This window comes from Semicossyphus pulcher, unplaced genomic scaffold (assembly GCF_022749685.1).
Source record: "Semicossyphus pulcher isolate SPU_LCO1_2020_fin unplaced genomic scaffold, fSemPul1.0.p SCAF_17, whole genome shotgun sequence".
Taxonomy (NCBI): domain Eukaryota; kingdom Metazoa; phylum Chordata; class Actinopteri; order Labriformes; family Labridae; genus Semicossyphus; species Semicossyphus pulcher.
Window position 1 is genome coordinate 3,813,317 of NW_027211681.1, and position 14,161 is coordinate 3,827,477.

The 14,161-nt window shown below is 41.4% G+C and overlaps 1 protein-coding gene across 1 annotated transcript in view; it reads left to right on the forward strand.

The window, feature by feature from the left end:
- Positions 1 to 14,161, forward strand: part of LOC138594332 (complement C3-like) — a 49,569-nt gene that overhangs the window by 15,790 nt on the left and 19,618 nt on the right. Inside the window, exons 16-19 of the mRNA XM_069665395.1 lie at positions 507 to 633; positions 8,530 to 8,638; positions 8,739 to 8,827; positions 9,203 to 9,342. Coding sequence (XP_069521496.1) covers positions 507 to 633; positions 8,530 to 8,638; positions 8,739 to 8,827; positions 9,203 to 9,342 — 465 coding nt within the window. The remainder of the gene's footprint in view (positions 1 to 506; positions 634 to 8,529; positions 8,639 to 8,738; positions 8,828 to 9,202; positions 9,343 to 14,161) is intronic.

Consider the following 14,161-nt stretch of genomic DNA (forward strand, 5'->3'; position numbering starts at 1 on the left):
GTCGACTGAGATGATAATGTTATTTAAGCCCGCAAGTTGAATGGGGCATTTAAGTGTGTAGAGTTTTCATGTTCTGCTTTTGTTGGGTTTGCCTCCAGTTGCTCTGGTTTCCTCCCAAATTTGAAAGAGATTTTAAACACTCCAATAGTTTTGAATTTGACAAAACAGTTGTCTGTCTATATGTCTATGTACTATAATAGAAAGGTGAACCTACGTTAGACAGGATAGGCTTCAGCCTTCACTGCATCGCTGCACGGCAGATGATAATCAGTTACATATTCTGCTTATGTGTGCTTTGTTAAAAAAAACTCATTGTAAAACTGTGGCGTATACAGTATATCAATGAAGCTAACAAAAATACTAAAGTACAAACACACATAAAAAGCAACTTGAGCATTAATGAGTGTAAATGTAACTTATCACCTCTGCAGATTTGTTATTTCACTTGCACAACTAGGCCTTGTCAGGCATTTTTTCTTTGTTTGAATGACTTCCACCCTGCTCAGGTGTGGGACATCGTGGAGAATTACGACACAGGCTGCACACCAGGTGGAGGAGAGGACAGTATGGGTGTGTTCTATGATGCTGGGCTGTTGTTCCAGTCCAGGGCTTCTGAAACTCCCTACAGACTAGGTGCTACTACTTTACCCTTCACTCTGACTCATTTCTTCCCTTTTACTACTCTCCTTATACACGGGTATGTTTGATTTCACAGCAAATGCAGCACAGTGATGCAGCCGTTAGCTCATTCAACTCACAGCAAGAAGGTTCGTGGTTGAACCCAGTTCAGCCTGCGGCCTTTCTGTGTGGAGTTTGCATGTTCTCCTCGTGCATGCGTGGGTCCCCTCTGAGTGCTCCGGCTTCCTCCCACTGTCCAAAGACATGCTCGTTAGGTTCATTGATGACTCTTAAATTGCCCGTAGGTGTGAATGGTTGTCTCTATGTGTCAGCCTTATGATAACGGATGGGTATCGATTCGGGATTTTATAGATACCGGTCTCGATACCGATACTTATCGATACTCTTATTGATACTACTCTTCATTATTTATTAAGGTGGCTGATAATGAGCCTCAGTAAGAGGGGTTGTAACTGGGGTTAAGGGCTGTTGTCCTCTTCCTACAGTCACGACAGTAAACATTAACAGTAAATGTAGTGACAATTACAATCATAAGCAATACAAAAATAGCTTTCTGGCTGTCATGGCAACTCAATATTCACACTTAGGCGAGCTATCAGGTAACCACCGTACCTAAACCAGCTGGGCTCCACTGTAGTGAGGTAACTCTTTTACAGTAACGTTTTTTACGATTGATATTTTATTCAAGACAGTTCTCTATTTAAAGAAGGTTATTTCTTCTTTCTATTTATTTATTGTAGTGTGTCTACTTTAATCGTCTCTTGCTTCTCTTGAGTTATTTTTCCACACACACTGTCACCTGCTGCACCAATCACTCTCCTTATTCGCATTCTTTCACGTTCAAAGAATAGTCACTGGCTATTAGCCGCAAAGTTGCTAATCTGTGCCCTTATGTGCAGTTAATAAAGGTTATGGCTTAGTGTTTCAAGGATTCTCACAACTTTTTCTCAGGGAGTAATGTACAGTGTATCAGGGTTGAGATGTTAGCATTGATCTCATTCACATGTGAAGAGCTCAGTTTAGTCAGTTTTGTGTAAATTCATTGAAAAAGACTCATTCATACATGTGTTGAACAGCCCAACTCACAACACAGGAACTACCAGTAAAAAACAACAGATGCTAACATGGCTTCATCGGTCTTGTGAGAGGGGCTTTAGTATTTGTTCATTTTGGATTTAATAATGCATTACATGCACAATTTTCTGTTCTTAATAAAGTCAGACTGGGCTTTTTCTTGTTGGATTATTTTTAAGAACTAATCTGTTTTACATTTCAAAGATTCAACGTGTGCTGCCCACAGCAGGATGAAACGAGCCATACTGCACTTGTCAGAGAGCTCAGGTAAGAATCAAGCTCTCAAAAATGTTTCTACTCCTGAAAATGAAGTTTGGATGAATTCAACGTGATATGGAATTTGTTCCAGTGCCCCCCCCAAATAACCTTTTGCCAATACTACATATTGGGTATGTAGTGGTACATACGGCGCTTCTGCGGTTCTTTGCTGTTGAGATGATCAATTCTGAATCACAGCCTTTTACTACAAGCGTAGCTCTGTTTGGGAAGAGCTAAGTCCGTGACAGTGGGGTTGTAGAGCGAGTGAGAGAAAACGGAAGTTTGTGTGCATGAGTTAAGTGCCGGGGACCGGAGCAGCGGAAGAGTGGAGAAAACAATGATATGTAGCTGTATAAACAACAGAACTAATGTACAGTTCAGGCTCTGTCTGTGCATAATAAAGCCTGCGACTCGTTGAGACTCAAGCTGCGCTCCCGTGTCTTGCTTGCTGCATGCTGCTGGCCAGTGGCGTACTCAGGCTGTTTGAGGGGCAGGGGCGATTGCTGAGTACACCATTGCTGCTGGTGTATTAAAGTGAAGGGGGCAGAACAATAAGTCTCCCCTGTGCTTTCTGTCTACGGTCGGGACGCTGAAGCAGGAAAGGTTAACAGCTTGGCTCGTTAGTTTCCTCCATTGGTCTGTAGCAGGCAGCGGCTTATCGCCATCTGTTGGAATACAAGGCACACTACTTTAAACGTGAGAGCATTCTGGGACTCAGCAGATTAGTAATTTGTTTGTGGGCAAGCGTTATCTGCTGTGCTTCAATTTTGAATTCGATCACATCATTACAGTTCGAAGTTTTTCACCAGGTTCGAACGATGTTTATATTGATGTGGGGGAAATTGAAAAACTATCAAATTTCATTTAAAAAGTGACAGCCCTAGTACAAAGCACAAAAAAAAAATGTAATTAAAAATGGTTAAAATAGGGGGCGCTCGTGAGCTGTAATGGAGTAGACGTGCTAAGTGTTGGCTTCGCTCTCCTCATTATATTTTATGTTTTAAAAACTGCACCCAGCTATATTTTCACTTTGTTTTATAATCTGGACTGCGTGACAACTTCTTTACAATGACTTTGCATCATGTCACCAAAGAAAGACGATAGCGGCTAGCAACGAATTCCTAGCTTGTGTAAATATATATTTTCATGTTCAGAAATTCACATTCGTCCTGAAGTTCTTGGACGCGATATGTGCCTCGTACGTTTTTGTTTTGGGTGCGGTTAAATATGTGTTGTTATTTTTACTTTAGAGGAATCGGCGGTATAGATCTGCCGTCAGTGTTTAGATCTAGTGGCTCTCTTACCCAGCAGCCTTCTCAGTAGTAAGTGGGATGTGCAGCCTATTCATGTGCTGCTGGGGTATGTTCTGGGTTACTGTTTGTCTTTGATATATGTCTCACTGCCAATTTTATTGTTTGCTATGTCAGCCTTTGATCCCATGTCATGTCTACCTTTTAATGCAGGATAATTATGCAACCAGGTCAGGTGTAAGTCCTATTACCTTAACCTCCTGGAACTGTAGAGGCCTCGGAAGTGCCATTAAGAGAGTCAAAGTACTCTCACACTAAAAATCACTTTCATCGGATATAATTTGGAAACCCACATTCGACCAACAGAACAGAGGAAGCTAAGATCTGTTTGGGTGTCACAGGTGTACCAGTCTACATTCTCTTCGAAGGCGAGAGGGGCTGCCATACTCACAAAACTATTCCATTTGTATTTGAATCCATGATCTGTGATCCGAGTGGGTGGTATCTTCTTGTCACTGGACGATAAATTCTCGTCCGTTAGCCCTATTAAACATCTAGCACCTAACTTTGATAGTCCGGACTTCTATTGCAAAGTCTTCAATCTTTTATCAGAATACAATAACTGTAACATTATTATTGGAGGGGAGTTTAATTGCTACTTGGACCCTGAATTGACAGGTCTTCAACAAAAATAGCCACTCCCCTAAAATCTATTCCAATTCTCAATAATCTTATGGAAACTCTTGACCTCGTCGATGTCTGGAGGCACCAACACCCCTTAGATAAACAGTACTCTTTTTTTTTCGGCTGTTCACAGTAGCTTCTCCAGAATAGATTATTTCTTAGTTAACTCTAATCTCATTTCAAACATTATCAGTTCGACTTATCACGGCATACTTATTTCGGACCATGCCCCACTCACAAGATTAACTTTGGTCTGCCCACTCGACACTACAATTAGAAATTTAATCCTTCACTCGCTTCTGATAAATCTTTCTGTGAATACATGAAAACAAAAATGTCAGACTTTTTACATACCAATGATAATAACACAGTCTCAGACTCAATACTCTGGGAGACCTTTAAAGCGGTAACAAGAGGTCACATAATTTCCTATCAATCTTCGAGTAAGAGGGCAAGGCTAAGGCGTCTTTCTGTCGTTGAATCAGAACTATGGAGGACACATACCGGCAATCAAAATCGTCAGACACCCTTGACTCTATTTTAAAAATAAAAATGGAATATAATCAAATTCTCGGGGACCGGGTTCTTAACCACATTCGGAAACTTAAACAGAAGCACTTTGAGTTAGGTGATGAGGCTGACAAGCTCCTTTCGAGACAACTAAAAGGTTTGCAAGCTGATAGGGCTATCCATAAGATATCCTCTCCTACTGGAGAACTAATAACCAACCCGAAACAAATTAATGACAGATTTGTTAGTTATTACAGCCAGATGTACGCCTCCCATTCAAATGCGACTGACAGTGATATTGAAGGTTTCCTGAATCCATTTGAAGTTCCAATTATTGAAGAAGCGGCCAGGCAGGAAATGGAAGCAGATTTTACTTTGGAGGAAATTAAGGCCGCTATCTGTTCGTTCCCTGATGGAAAGTTTTTCGGTCCGGATGGCTTTTGAATAGAGTTTTATAAAGCCAATATAGAAACTGTTGCACCCCTTTTACTAAGGATGGTTAAGTGCTCTTTAAACAATGGTATTTTTCCAAAACAGTATATGATGCACACATTTGTTTGCTCTTAAAAAGGATAGAGACAGCACTAATGTGTCTTCACATCGTCCTTTGAGCCTGTTAAACAGTGATCAGAAGAGTATCGCTAAAGTCCTGACTAACCAATGAAATAAACACCTGAGCAAACGTATTCATCCCGACCAGACGGGCTTCATCCCAGATAGGTTTCCTTTCTCCAACACACGACGTCTACTAAATATTAAAACTAAATTGACAAATTCAGCCATCGTTTCATTGGACGCACAGCAAGCCTTCGATCAAATAGAATGGAAATATATGTTTGCAACTCTAAAAAAATGTGGCTTTGGTGAAAAATTCATTTCCATTTTAAAAATGCTTTATTCTTGCCCCAAATTGTCCATTCTCACTCATCATGAAAAGTCTCAACCTTTTTTATTACATCGTGTAACCAGACAGGGTTGCTGCCTTTCCCCAATGCTTTTTGCCCTAGCGTTTGAACCTCTCACCATTTCAATTAGAATGAATCCTCTATATGAATACTATGTGGCTCCTCTGAATCCATTATAGGTTTGTACGCAGATGATGTTATCCTTACTCAACAGCATCTCTCTCTTCCCTCCTTGATTTATGAAGGACTTTGGTCAGCTCTCAGGGTTCACCATAAGCTGGGAGAAAAGTCTCTTCATGCCCTTATCTGATGGCCTTGACTCTTGTTTTCTTGATAATTTACCCTTGAAAATCTCCAAATCTCTGTTTACCTAGGAGTTGACATAGCCAGAAATCCCAAATGTCTTTTTAGACTTAACTACCTGGATCAGAATGATAAACTAAAAGCTAAGATAGAGAAGTGAAAACTCCTCCCTTTTCCTTATAGGGCGTGTCAACATAATTAAGATGGTAGTGCTTCCCAAATTCATTTATTTTTCAAAATGTCCCCATCTTTCTTAGGTCCTCATTCTTCAAAACAATTTACTCTATCATAATACCCTTCATTTGGGCCAATAAACCTCCTCCATCTCAGAAGCACACTTACTTGCGATTTTCCGTCACTATTACTGCGCATGTAACGCTAGGGCGTGGATTTTTTGGAATGACGTTCCAGCCAGAATGGGGCACGTCACCTCTTCTCCTAACTGGCCATCAATTGAATCTGCCAAAGTTATATCTCTCACAGAGGTATCGTTACCTGCTGTTTAATTTTCTAACATTAATTTACCTCAAAAAAAGTTGAGGTAAAGTGATTTAATTCTCCGCAACTCACTCTGGATCCTTAAGCAAATTAGGGGTGTGCTGGGTCTTTCTGGAATATCAGTTTATGATCCTATCTGTCAAAATTCCTCGTTTAAACCAGGTCTGATGGACACTTTCTTTGCACAGTGGTCTGATAAAGGCTTATCAACTGTCGAGGACCTATACACAATGGCCGATTGGCATCATATGCTGAACTGCAGTTTAAGTACAGGTTACCACCTGGGCATTTTTTTCATTATCTCCAGATTAGAAATTACATAAGGTGTACCCTCCCTCACTTCAACAGGTGGCCTAAACAACACAATTTCTATGACCACCTCAAAACAGTTGATCACAAACTTTGTTTAACTCTTTTCTATGGCAGCCCCATCTCTTCACATCAAGGATGCCTGGGCTAAAGCCACCGGTTTAGACATCTCAGATGATCTATGGGCAAGGGGACTGAGTGGGATGAAATCATGTTCAATCAATGTAAGACTTCAACTCATACAGTTTAAAGTCATTCACTGCCTGCACTACTCAAAGACCAAACTAAACAGAATTTATCCCACTGTCTCTGCCACATGTGACAGATGTAAAACGAGTGAGGGGACCTTGGCTCATCTCTTCTGGTCATGTCCGAAACTTAATGGCTTTTGGGTAGACATTTTTCAAATATACAGTGTCATATTTAACAAGCTGTTATCTCCCGATCGTCTACTTGTTATTTTGGGCTGCTCCGACTACTAACTCTTCCATCCGCCCTGCAGCAGACCTTGAGAGGCCACTGAGAGAGTGGAAATCAGTTACCCCTCCATCTGGCTAAATGACATGGTTTCCTGCTTATATTTAGAGGAGATTCGAGTAATTCCAACATTGTCTTAAAACTGGTGCTTTTGTTTGGACCTATCCCTTTCAAGATTTTTTTTTTTTCCTGGACTGGCATGGACTCTGACTCTTATCCCAATGTGTACGGCAGTGTGTATGTCTTTTTTTCCCTTTTTTTTCTCCATTCTTTCTGTCTGTCTTGTTCTGTTTGTATTGTAAAATAACAAAAATCATAAATAAAATGTATAACAAATAAAAAAAACGTCATCCATGCTTTGTTAGTAAAGCAGTTGTTAATACTTTTATCTGTATTTCCCAACAATCTTTTTGATCAATTAAAGCTGCAGTAGATAAGATGGAGAAGAGAGCGCACTTTGCTTCAAAGTTTGAAAGATCAGAACCTCCAGGTCCCTCCCCCTCGCTCTCCACGGTGCTCAGTCCTGCCTCCTAAGCCATGTGCGCGCAGCAACTGAAGAAGCAAGATATACAATATGGCAGACACACCGGTAAAAACGTGAAGTGAAGACAACCGCAGCCGTTGTATTACACCATCAACACTATCGAAGCAGATACACATCAAACCAGTGGATGTCAGTGTTTTTGATGTGAACAGTAATCTACAGCTAATTCTGATTGGCAAAACCACCAGAAGTTAGTTTGCGAACAGATACTGTGGAAAAAACACAGAGCCAACTAAGCAGCAACACACTGATGTTTAGAACATTTAGCTGTGAGAGCACAGGCACACAGAACTATCAGGAGAAAGTCAGAAACGGTCACACTGCCTGGGCACTTCACAGAGATATTTTCAGCCACTCCGCCATGAAACAACGCTGAACAGCAGACGCATTGGGAACAAGCTTACAAGCTAGCCCGACCTCAATACCAACATAACGTCACAGTAACCGCAGAAATCTTAGCAATGTGGAGACATTTTTTGAAAGCGAATACATCAGAAATTAAGCTGGGGTAATTACCTGTCGAGCAGAACTGTCTAACTCAGCATCGCTTATTAATCCTGTCAGGTCCCGTAGCTCTCTCCACCTCGAAAATGGCGTTTCAATCTTTACTCTGGTTTTGTTTCTGTCTCGGTCCATCTTTTATTTTTAGCTTGCTTTTCCTCATTTCTCTTCTTTAATGTAATGGTCTTTTAGTATAAGCCCAGTTGGCAATGGAGGGATGGGCAGTTTTTCATTCCTGGTGGTTGTTTTTAAGCCTCTGTGGACACAAACCGGCTGACGCTGTGCACACTGAAGAGATTGAGTTTGACCGTGTGAGCATGCGCGGAGGAGTGGTGCTGAGCAGCGTTTGATTGGTTGTTGTGTTTCGGGAGCGTTGGATCCTTACTAATGCCACCAGGAGCAGTAGGAGGAGCCAGAGGATCATGACTTTTTTCACAGATTATCTCTCTCATGTACTACTGCATGTTTAAAGTGACAGTTTGAGCAAATATGATAAAAAGTGTGTTTAAATAATGTTTAATGGTCATACTATTAGCGAAAAAATAATTTAAATTGTAACCTTTTTGATACCACTTAGATGCCGGGTACATGGACAGCGATGAAATTATAAATCGCCGCAGGTTTCCTGAGAGTTGGCTGTGGACGGATGTCATACTGCCATCTTGCTCTCATGGAGAATTGCACTGGTGAGTCATCAGAAATAAACACACCAAAAAATATGCCACTTCTGAAATGTCTGACATGGTCTTTTGCTACTGAAACTGATGATACTTTTCTTGGTTTAAGTGTAACCGCATCATTGGTGAAACATTTTCCCTTGGCTGATTCACTCACAACCTGGCAGTTCACTGGCATTAGTCTCTCAAAAACTCACGGTGAGAATTCTTCTTCTCTCCCTAACTTGACTTTCTTTTTCTTTACCTTAATTCGGATTTTCAAGGCTCTCTTTGCTTTGTTGCACTACATCTCACCACAAAGGCCTGCTGTCAATGCCTGCCTAATTGTATCAATAGTTGTTTGTAACATTTATTTAAATCGTACAATCGTAGTTTAACCACTGTTAGTTTGTTTAATTAATCTTTGTGTGCCATAGAAGATTAACAGCATGTCACATAAATTGATTCTATAAAAACTAAACATACAAACATGAGGAAATATGATTTAGTGTTACATCTCACCTGTCCCTCCACCATCCTCTTCTCTTTAACTTTTTTACTATTTTTCATGAGTCTTTTTTTCATGTTGTTAAGGGATCTGTGTGGCTGATCCATTAGAGGTGCTTGTACAGAAGCAATTCTTCATTGATCTGAAACTGCCGTACTCTGCTGTACGTGGCGAGCAGCTGGAAATTAAGGCTATCCTACACAACTACATTCCGGACCCTGTCATTGTAAGTTTGGTCTATTCAGCTTTTGTGTTTCAGATATGATGGCACTGTTAACTACAAAAAAGATCACCACCCAATCATGGACTGTATGAATAAAACACGCAGCAGTTGTTACATTATCCATTGGTTTTTGGAAATTTTGAAGCCTCGACTTTGATATTTTGACACCACCATGTGGTTTGTTTGGATCTAAGGGTGCTTTCACACCTGAGCTGTTTGGTTTGTTTGAACCGAACCCTGCTGCATTTAGCCGGATAGTCATGTTGGTTCAGGGTGGTGTGAAAGCAATCTCGACTCGAAACTACGGTGGCCCTGAGAGCTCAATGCACTGCAACTTAAGAAAACACATGCAAATACACATTTGCTGCATTTTTCTATTTGCTGCGTTTTTGTATTTGCTGCTCGTTTTCTAAATGCTGCGCATGTGTTGTCAAATTGATGAAGATGTTTTCTTAATTTCCTTGTCTTTTGTGTATTTGCATGTGTTTTCTTAAGTTGTTGTGCTTTGAGCTCTCAGGGCCACCATATGAAACTCTGGTCCGCCTGAAAATGGGGGTCTCAGTTCGCTTCAAAGAGGACAAGAATTTGGTTCACTGTAGATTAGAAAGTAATCCAAACCAAATACAGGAAGTGAACCAAAAAACTGTGCAGTGTGTGTTGTTAACGGTTGCTGACACTTGCAGAGACAGATGCAGCCAGGCAGCAAGATGAGTAGAGGACAGACGTGAGGGAGTGCTGGGAAATAGAAATGTGGGCTGACCGATTTTACAAATGCTTGTTAAAAGAACCCGGAGGCATTCAAACTGTTCATTGAAAAACTAAAGGAGAATGGAACTGATCGAACTGTGGAACAACGTTGGTTTAAAGTAAAAAAAACTCTGACAAACAAAACATTAAAGTCCGCAATCGTGTTAAGTGTGATTGAGGATTGTGCTCCCTCTCTTTGTTTACTCAAGGGAGTTTTCCCACGTGGAAATTCTGTTGCTTTATATTCGTAACTGACGTTGCAGGTTATGTATGTTAACTCACCGGTATTACACAAACTCTGTTTCATTGCGCAGTGCTGGCTCCAAAAACTGAAGAAATAATCCCAATACAAAAGCTCACTGTTGAGCTTGAACACACCTGTACTGCAGGTGAAGCAAAGATACACACAGATCCCCTCAATGAACAGTGTGCATGTGTGATGTGCTCACTGTAGACTTACTGCTATGTGAAAAACTTTTTATTGATTATGATTTTATTGTATGACCTGCCTGTTTTATGTTTCTGCCTTTATGACGCACTTTATAGATTTTATTTTGAAAATTACTCTATAAATAAATTGTATTTATTATTATTATTATGTAGCCTACTCTTGTAGTGCACTACAGAAGGATTTATGTTTACTGTTTGTAGTTTTTTTAGCAAACCAGCATTTAAAACAACGTAAAACGTAGCTGAAAATGAAAGCAAAATGTCAAAACGAAATAAAAAGAAAAATTAAAGAAAAATTCAAAACTATTATAACCTTGCTAAAGAGGAGAGAGGGGTTGGCAAATCAATTTAAATGCCTGAGGCTAATTCATTACCTGGCTAATTCGATAATTAACCACTATGTTTCCCACAGGATGAGATTCTATTCATTTTATTCATGAAAATTAAAGAATCTAAGAGAGCTTGGGAAACGCAGCAGACGTGCTCACTTAGCCACATCTCCAATGGGAGCGAACATCACTATTGCCAGCTATCGTCTCTGTGTGGAAAACCAACAACAGTCCTGACTCCCATGTATGGGCTGCCACATGTAAATCAAGATTGACGCGAAAGCTTAGAAGCAGGGTGTGAAATACAGGGAGTCTAGGGAGGTCTGAGATCCCTTGATTGACACTTGAGACCACCTGAAAGCCTCAACAGCAAAATTTTGGGGGGTCTCTTGTCACTTAAAATATATTTAGCTTACTGTCCAATGTCCAGTATCTATTGTTCAAATTGCAAAACATTTATTCACAAATATGAATAGCCTACAGAAAAATATTGTTGTTGTTATTGTGGTGGTATTGTCATTGAATACGCGGTTGTTTCTGGTAAGGCCTTCCTCCAAGGGTGATGCTGTTTGCAATTGGTCCGCAATCCATTTGTAGTTTAGAGAAGCCAACATTACCAAGTACAAACTGAAAAGCTTTGGATTTGTTTCTGCTTCGACTTCATGGTTACACTTGGTAAAAAATGTGTGCGTATAAAATCTGGAAAAAATGTCAAAGAGAAAACAGAGTTCGTTACTTGCTAACTTTGGATTCACTTCTAAAAAGCTGAACCAGAATTACAGTATAGCGGAGACTGTAGCTAACACCGGTGCAGCTGCAGCTATTTCATGCACAGGGGAGTTGAGGGCTCCTCTCCCGCCCAGTCACTCCCCAGAACCAGGTCAGTTTGAGAGCTTCTCTCAGGGAGACAGAGGTGATGCGGTGGCTGCTAGCATCAGTGACCTACCGGCTGGTTGGAAAACTAAGCAGGTGGGCGAATGGAAAGACTGCAACACTTGGCTCGACGTCAAAGCTGGAAAGTTAGGGTGAAAGGTTAGTGTGTTGTCCAAGTGTGTAGGAAAGCAAAGAGCTTGCTGCTCTCAGAAAAGGGAACATTGCGTCCATGAAATCACTGAGTATATACTACCAAACTGTCCGACAAGCACATGGCTGCCTTTGTTACATCCCACCTTGTGTGGTCTGAGCAAGATCGACCAAGGCTTCCTTCCAGGGAAATTCAATGTCTGGTCTTGTCTGGTGTTGCCAGCACACTCAGTATATCAGTGGTTGATGTGGCCCTTAAAGCTGTGTGACTTTACTGCAACAACATCTCTGGAGATGGATGCAAAAGCCAACAACTACACCCACTGTTTTGGAGAAACACCCTGAAGCTTCCACTAAAATCCATAAGCTTGAGGTACAGAGAGGAGAAGGTGGGGCTTGTGTTCAAACTGAGAGATTCACCTGACCTGACTGTCTAAAACACAAAGGCCAAAGTTCAAACAGGACAATTAGTGGAAAGACAGTGGACCAGGCTATCAACCGTCTGAAACACCAGGAGATTGATGGATTGCTGACCAGCACTCAGGATGTGGTCCTAAGCTCACAAGAAGGAGAAGAAAGACCTGGTGATCTCCAAAGTGGTGAAAATGGAAGAAGAGTGCTATAAAATCAGAGCTGTAGGTCAACACCAACAAGGAAGATGGACAACCTGGGAGGCTATTTTCAACAGGACAGTTACCTGGGCAGATATCCGGAGGAGACCCCAAGCAAGGCTCAGCTTCCTGATCAGGGCCAAGTACGACACCCTTCCGAGTCCACAGAACCTGCACCTCTGGTATGGCTCAGAGGAGACCTGACAACTGTGCAACTCCCAGAACCCAAGCTTGCAGCACATTCTCTTCTGTTGCAAGGCAGCATTGACATAGAGCCGGTATAGATGGCCCCACAACTGGGTCCTGCCTGAGCTTGATGAAATACAGCCTAGCAAATCTCAGCAGCTGATCCAGTTTGTCAGGCAGGGGGACAAGGCCCAGACCAGCAACACAAAGGTGGGGTCTCTCTTGTCGCCTGGAGGTGAGTGGAACATGAAAGCTGTGTTGAAGTTCCCTTAGGAGATCACCACAACCTTCCTACGGCTAAAGTCATCATGGCTGAGCTGACCATCCCATGTAAATAAAAGAAAGAAAGAAAGAAACTCAGCTGCTCCTTAAGTCTCTAGGGATCAAAGACACTGGGCTGAAGAAGGCTGTCAATGACCTGGCAGAGGAGGCAGAACAGGGGAGCCTCCAGCTTTCTCTCCGCAGGAAGGACAAGGCGTGGAAAAAGAAAGGTTCCTAGGGCAAGCTGCAGGGGGCGGTAGGAAGACATCCACCACATTGAAATGTACTAGGATGAAAGGAGCATTAGTGAAGGGTGTCTCCCGGCTGATAACCCTGCAGCTCGAAGATGCCAAAGTCAGGCAATAAGCCTTTCATCTGACTCCCCACCAGGAGGCAAAGAAGTGTATTTCCCAAACTGTCAATGTCACAACTGAACTAGGACTTGAACCCAAATGCACGACTCAGAAACAAAGTTAAAATAAACAATCTTTGAATAACAAAGTGAAAAATGAAAATCACTACAACAGTGAAGAAACAAAAAATCGCTCTAATGAGGAAAAAACTTCTATGACAAAAAAGGCTAGACAAAGTATCAAAATAATACAAAACCTGATTTGACATAGACCATAGCATGGAAATGACGTTGGTTCTCTGACTCACGGGACAAGATGAACTGGCACAGAACAAAGAGAAACGCAGACAATATAGAGACAGAAAGGTAATGGGGGATAGGTGGAAACAATCAGGGCAGTGAAGACAATCAGACCAGCTGGGAACACACGGGGAAGGGGCAAGTTACCTGAAACGAGAGGAGAGTTAGATTTCAAAATGTAACAGGAAGCCACAAGACAACATACACACAAAACAAAAACTCAACATGACCAGATTTCTTGGACATGACAGTCAACATATTGCTTTAATTCTACATGTGTTTTTTCTTGTATCTGATCTCCCTTGAATCTCCATGTAGAGAATGAATGCCAACGTGTACATAAGTCTTTTATGATCCCTGGCAGCAACATTAGAAACAGACATGACAACAAAAAGAGTGGCTTTACATAGAAATATTATACATAGTATGTCAACCCATATTTACAACACAGCTCTTCTCCATTCTTCAGTAAATCATAGAACTGCCGCTGTAGACATTGAGACGTTTTCGTCTAGCACTGATACTATTGTCCTGATGCCCAAGAGACTACACGGCCATGAAAA